The sequence below is a fragment of the Zingiber officinale genome, chromosome 9A (genome assembly GCF_018446385.1).
Source record: "Zingiber officinale cultivar Zhangliang chromosome 9A, Zo_v1.1, whole genome shotgun sequence".
NCBI classification, from domain to species: domain Eukaryota; kingdom Viridiplantae; phylum Streptophyta; class Magnoliopsida; order Zingiberales; family Zingiberaceae; genus Zingiber; species Zingiber officinale.
Genome location: NC_056002.1, coordinates 36,785,603 through 36,790,994, shown reverse-complemented (window position 1 = coordinate 36,790,994; position 5,392 = coordinate 36,785,603). Strand labels below are relative to the sequence as shown.

Genomic DNA, 5,392 nt, shown 5'->3' with positions numbered 1-5,392 from the left:
ATTTGTATGCTTCACTTGCTAAGAGATGTGCCATTAATAATAAGGTAGTTAAAGAGAAGAAGCCAAGAATGGTGTGAAAAAAATTTGTATGCTCATGTCAAGGGGAAGGGGAAGCTCCAAGAGGTCAGAAAGAAGGTAAGTCTTAACTTAAGTTAATTCAAGAGTTATTTCTCCCATGCATAGTCATGATAATTATGCTCATTTGTCTATGTAAAATTTTGGTTTCATGATAACTCTTGGAGAACACTTCATGATAGGATTATTTTCCCTAAGGATAGAATAGTAGAGAAGAATATAGGCAAGCAACCCAAGAATTGTAAACATATTCCAAGAATGTCCAAGAGGGATATGACAATTTTAGGTTTAGGAAGTTAAAATTGAACCAAGCTTTAAGGGCAAAACTTGAGAATATGAAAAAAGTCCCTTGAATGATTTGCAAATTAGTCTAAAAGTCTAGATGCAATTCTAGATAGATAAAAGGCTAAGAATAACCGATCAAATTTGGGATGTTAATTATTATCATCAAGGGTTGAAGTTCCACTATATTCAAGCGTACCATATGATTATAGTACTGGGAAGCCATCTAGAGTGAATAATGCCAAGATGACATTTGAACAAAGGAAGATTCCTATGGCAAAGAATGAAAGCTCTAGGGAGAACTTCATGAGATAAGTTGGGGTTTATGGTCTATGCATCCCAAGAAAAGGATGCTTAGGAAATTAAACACGTTCATAGATGTGCCAATATTGTTAAGGATGATTAAGGACTCAATTATAGGAAATTGATTCCTAAGAAAGAGTTTGATACAAGGACCATATGAAAAATGCTCCAAAAGTATAAAACTAAATTTGAATTGTATGAAAGGTCAAATAAACTAATATAAGGTTCATGATTTAGATAATTTTGAGAAATGATCTAACTCTGAAATTAAAAGGACTTTTGGATTATTTTTTTTTAAAGTAGATATATGTTAAATTAACTTCTCTATAAAATTTAAAAATTTTAGGAGGCTTATAAATTTTTTGATGAATTTATATTATATAACGGTTCAAACTTTTTATATGTTATAATAATTTAAATTAAAACTACTATAATAAATTAGAAGATTAAGGGCAATTCATTTAATATTTTCTTCGAATGAGATGTAATATTAACACTTTTAGGACTGGTATTCATTTTCCAATATATTAAAAAGGAAATTTAAAAAAAAATTATGAGAAATTCACTTATATTTACAAAGAAATCATGTTTGACTTTGTCAAGTAAAACCTCAAAGTCAAAAGTCAAGGGCAGGTTGACTTCCAACTTGATGACTTGTTTTGATTATAAGAAATTTTCAATCCTACATCTTAAGCCTTCTAACATCAATCACATAAAATTTAATCATATTAATTATTTTTCAAAGCCAGAGGAATAAGTCAAAAATCGCCTTAGCAATATTGTTATATAATTGTCAACTTGATTTTCCAAGTTCTCTCTAGACTGTGTGATTTGCGGAATTTTTCTTTCATTGACCTCCATTTTGCCAATCGATCATGATCCGTTGACCTAGTGATCAGTAAATTCGATTTAATGTAGCCCTGTATTGATCAGTTTCACCGGAAAACAGTGAAGCAGAATCCATGGCGAGAAGAATATCGTTCCTCCTCTGCATCCTCTTCAATCTCACAGCTGCTCTGTTTTCGCTCTCCTTTGCCGGCGATAAGTTAACACCTGGCCAGCGTCTCCACGACGCCGCCGGAGCAACCTTGATCTCCGACGGCGGCACCTTCGAGCTGGGTTTCTTTACGCCCGCCGGATCCAGCAACCGTTACGTTGGCATGTGGTTCCGCAACGTCTCCCAGAAAACCTTCGTATGGGTCGCCAACCGCAACCACCCGATCACCGATGGGTCCGGAGTCCTTTCGCTCACTACAAACGGAACGCTTGTCGTCTCCGACAGCAGCTCCACCATCTTGTGGTCGTCCAGCTCATCGTCACTCACTAACCCCGTGGCGCAACTCCTCGACAACGGGAACTTTGTCGTTCGAGAAGCCGGCGACTTCGGCAGCAGCAGCTACGCATGGCAGAGCTTCGACTTCCCGACGAACACGCTCCTCCCGGGCATGAAGTTGGGGTGGAACCTGACGAACCGACACAACCGCATCCTCACGGCGTGGGCGAGCACCAGCGACCCTGCAGAGGGGAACTACACCCTTGGCATCGATTTGCGCGGCGGTCCCCAGATATTCGTGTGGGTGTGGGTGGGCACGCAGCAGTATTTGCGCTTCGGGCCATGGACCGGCCTCTACGTCAGCGACGTCCCGGAGATGAAGGCCAACAATATGTTGGACTTCAGTTTCGTGATCGACGGCGAGCAGGTGGTGTTCAGCTACACCGTGCCCGATCCATCGTTGATCAGGCAAGTGGTCATCGATCCAACGTCTGGCGCCATAGACGACCTTATGTGGACCAATGAAAGTCAGTCATGGATCAGGCATACGGAGTATCCGAGGGACACCTGCGACCGCACCATCTCCCTCTGCGGCCCCAACGGCCTTTGCTACCCCGATTGGCCCCCGTGCAAGTGTCTTCCGGGCTTTCATCCCCGAAATCGAAACGACTGGGATCAAATCGTGAACACCTCCGGCGGCTGCGTGAGGAACACAGAGTTGGACTGCTATAACAACACTGATGGTTTCATCAGGCGGAGCAACGTGAAGTTGCCGGACACATCCGCGTCGACGGTGGACTGGAGCATGGCGAGCCTCGATGACTGCCAAACTTTGTGCCTCAATAACTGTTCTTGCACGGCTTATGCGAGAGCCAACATCAGCGGCAGTGGCCGAGGGTGCATCTTGTGGTTCACTCCACTCACAGACATCAAATTGTTCAACTCTGGATCCGGACAAGATCTATTCGTCAGGCTTGCAGCTGCAGACCTAAATGAAGGTGATGAGGTATTATCAATCGCAGTCACGAGAATTATATGACACTTAAATTTGCCGTCTCTTGTTACAGCCATGGAATCAAGTGGTTCTCACCGGAGTCGCAGAGGAGTGATAATAGTCGTTTCCTCGGTGGCAACTTTGACTTTCCTAACACTCGTTGCTTGTTGCATTTGGAAAAGGAAGAAAACAGGTATCATCTCATCTTCCTCTTATTTGACAATTCATCATTTTCAGCGTTTCCTTTTGACACATTGCGATTGTTATTTGAATGTCAAAACAGAGTTTTCTATCCGGAAAGAAACTGAAGAAGAGACGATAAACCTGCCCTCGTTCGACTTTGCTGCAATTGTACAGGCTACTGGTAACTTTTCTTCATCTAACAAGCTCGGAGAGGGCGGATTTGGACCTGTGTATAAGGTGTGAACTTTAAGCAATTGCGATCATCATTGTTGTGTTTAAGTATGCTAAAGCTTAGTGTGAGGATTGCAGGGTAGGTTGAAAGAAGAGGAAATAGCTGTGAAAAGATTGTCCAAAACATCAGAACAAGGTGCGGATGAGTTCAAGAACGAGGTAGTGTCTATCGCGGAGCTTCAACATCGAAATCTTGTTCGACTCCTCGGCTATTGCATTGAAGCAAATGAGCGAATGCTGCTTTATGAATACATGCCCAATGGAAGCCTAGACAAATTCTTGTTTGGTACGTTGATATTTATACGAGTGATGTGAACTCTCTTCTTATTTGCTATATTGTACATTGTTTGAATCTATACCAAGAACATGTTTTGAATTTCACATACTGGATCGTTGGATTTGTACTCAGATAAAGTGAAAGCTAGATCGCTGGATTGGAAATCGCGTTACAACATAATTCTTGGCGTTGCTCGTGGTTTTCTCTACCTTCATCATGATTCCAGACTAAGAATCATTCATAGAGATTTGAAAGCAAGTAATATTCTTCTTGATAAAGATATGAATCCAAAAATATCAGATTTTGGCTTGGCAAAAATATTTGATGGAAATGAAACAATAAAAAAAACAAGAAGAGTCGTTGGAACATAGTATGTAAATCTTAACTTTTATATTTAAGCACAATGTATTTGATTCAAATAGACAATTAATTTTTCTTCATGGTTACTTTTACATTTTACAGTGGATATATGTCTCCAGAATATGTGAAGAATGGAGCTTACTCAGTGAAATCAGATGTTTTTAGTTTTGGTGTATTGATACTTGAAATCATTACCGGCAAAAAGAATGTTGGATGCTACATTTCTATAGAGCACTTAAACCTTCTAGAGCATGTAAGTATACATAAAACATATATATTTAACAATCTATATATCACATCCAGGTATTAGTATTTATGCATTAATCAAATACATGTATGCAGATTTGGACTTTGTGGAAGGAAGATAGAGTTTTGGAAGCTGTGGATGGATCAATAGGATCATTTTGTGTTGCTGAAGTTTTGAAGTGTATAAATATCGGACTCCTGTGTGTTCAAGAGCAACCAAAAGATAGACCCGTAATGTCATCAATAGTATCATTTTTTAGTAATGATACTATCCAATTGTTAGAACCTAGAAGACCAGGTTTTGTAATGCCAACAGATCTATCTGAAACTAATTTGAATAACTCCGACCCTTCTAATCATTTATCAATCACTATTTTAGAAGCTCGATAAAATCATCACAATCAAAATGTAAACAGCATGTTGATGTGAATTCAACATTTTTTATTTTTATATTGCATATCAAACAATTGTAGACCATACATAAAGATTGATATTATAAAAATGCGCTCTAGTGATATTCTAAAAAATGTTCTTATAATATTGTCAAAGTTGTCTCAATAGGAATGAGGATACTTTCAAGGAATGCTATTCTGTCAGTTCTAGTAATAATTCTCAAAGAGTTCTTTGTGGACATAGATATCATCAGTTACATTACACAGTTCGCTTGGAAAAACAAGGTCCGTGAGGATGTTTGACAACCGAAAGAACAAAATAATAGCAAAGGGCAAACTAGACAGATTTTCCATTACTGCTGACCTTGCAGATAAATTTCCAGCCTCTGAAGTCTGAATCTTCAATGCTACCAGTCAGACTCTTAGACCATCAGGTAGTATTGCTCGAGCTACTAAAATGAAGAGTAACCTGCAAGCAATATCAGACCATTGGCTCCAAGCTTAAATATCAAAGAAGTAATTTCATCAGGAAGTATTGCTCAATCTTAAAACCCAAAGAAGAGTGTGGAATTAGCTCCAAATGATTACAGACCATTGGCTCCAGAGAATCTATCTGTCAGACTTGACATCCAAAGTATCAGCAATAAGGCTCAGTTCAGATTTCAGACAGCTAGATGTGTGTTACAGAATTACTACACTTATGCAAGAAACAAAGAAGAAGCCAATGTAACGATCAAATTAGATTCTGTAAAAGCTTTTCACAAAGTAAACTTGTT

The 5,392-nt window shown here is 39.2% G+C and overlaps 1 protein-coding gene across 1 annotated transcript; it reads left to right on the top strand.

Annotated features, from left to right (window-relative positions):
• The first annotated feature begins 1,606 nt into the window (after positions 1–1,606).
• On the top strand, positions 1,607–4,691 carry LOC122020851 (G-type lectin S-receptor-like serine/threonine-protein kinase At4g27290). The gene is made up of 7 exons (XM_042578878.1): positions 1,607–2,931; positions 3,001–3,120; positions 3,211–3,347; positions 3,420–3,627; positions 3,751–3,988; positions 4,081–4,231; positions 4,321–4,691. The coding sequence occupies exons 1-7, from the start codon at positions 1,623–1,625 to the stop codon at positions 4,612–4,614; spliced, it is 2,457 nt and encodes an 818-aa protein (XP_042434812.1). The 5' UTR covers positions 1,607–1,622; the 3' UTR covers positions 4,615–4,691.
• Positions 4,692–5,392: the final 701 nt, after the last annotated feature.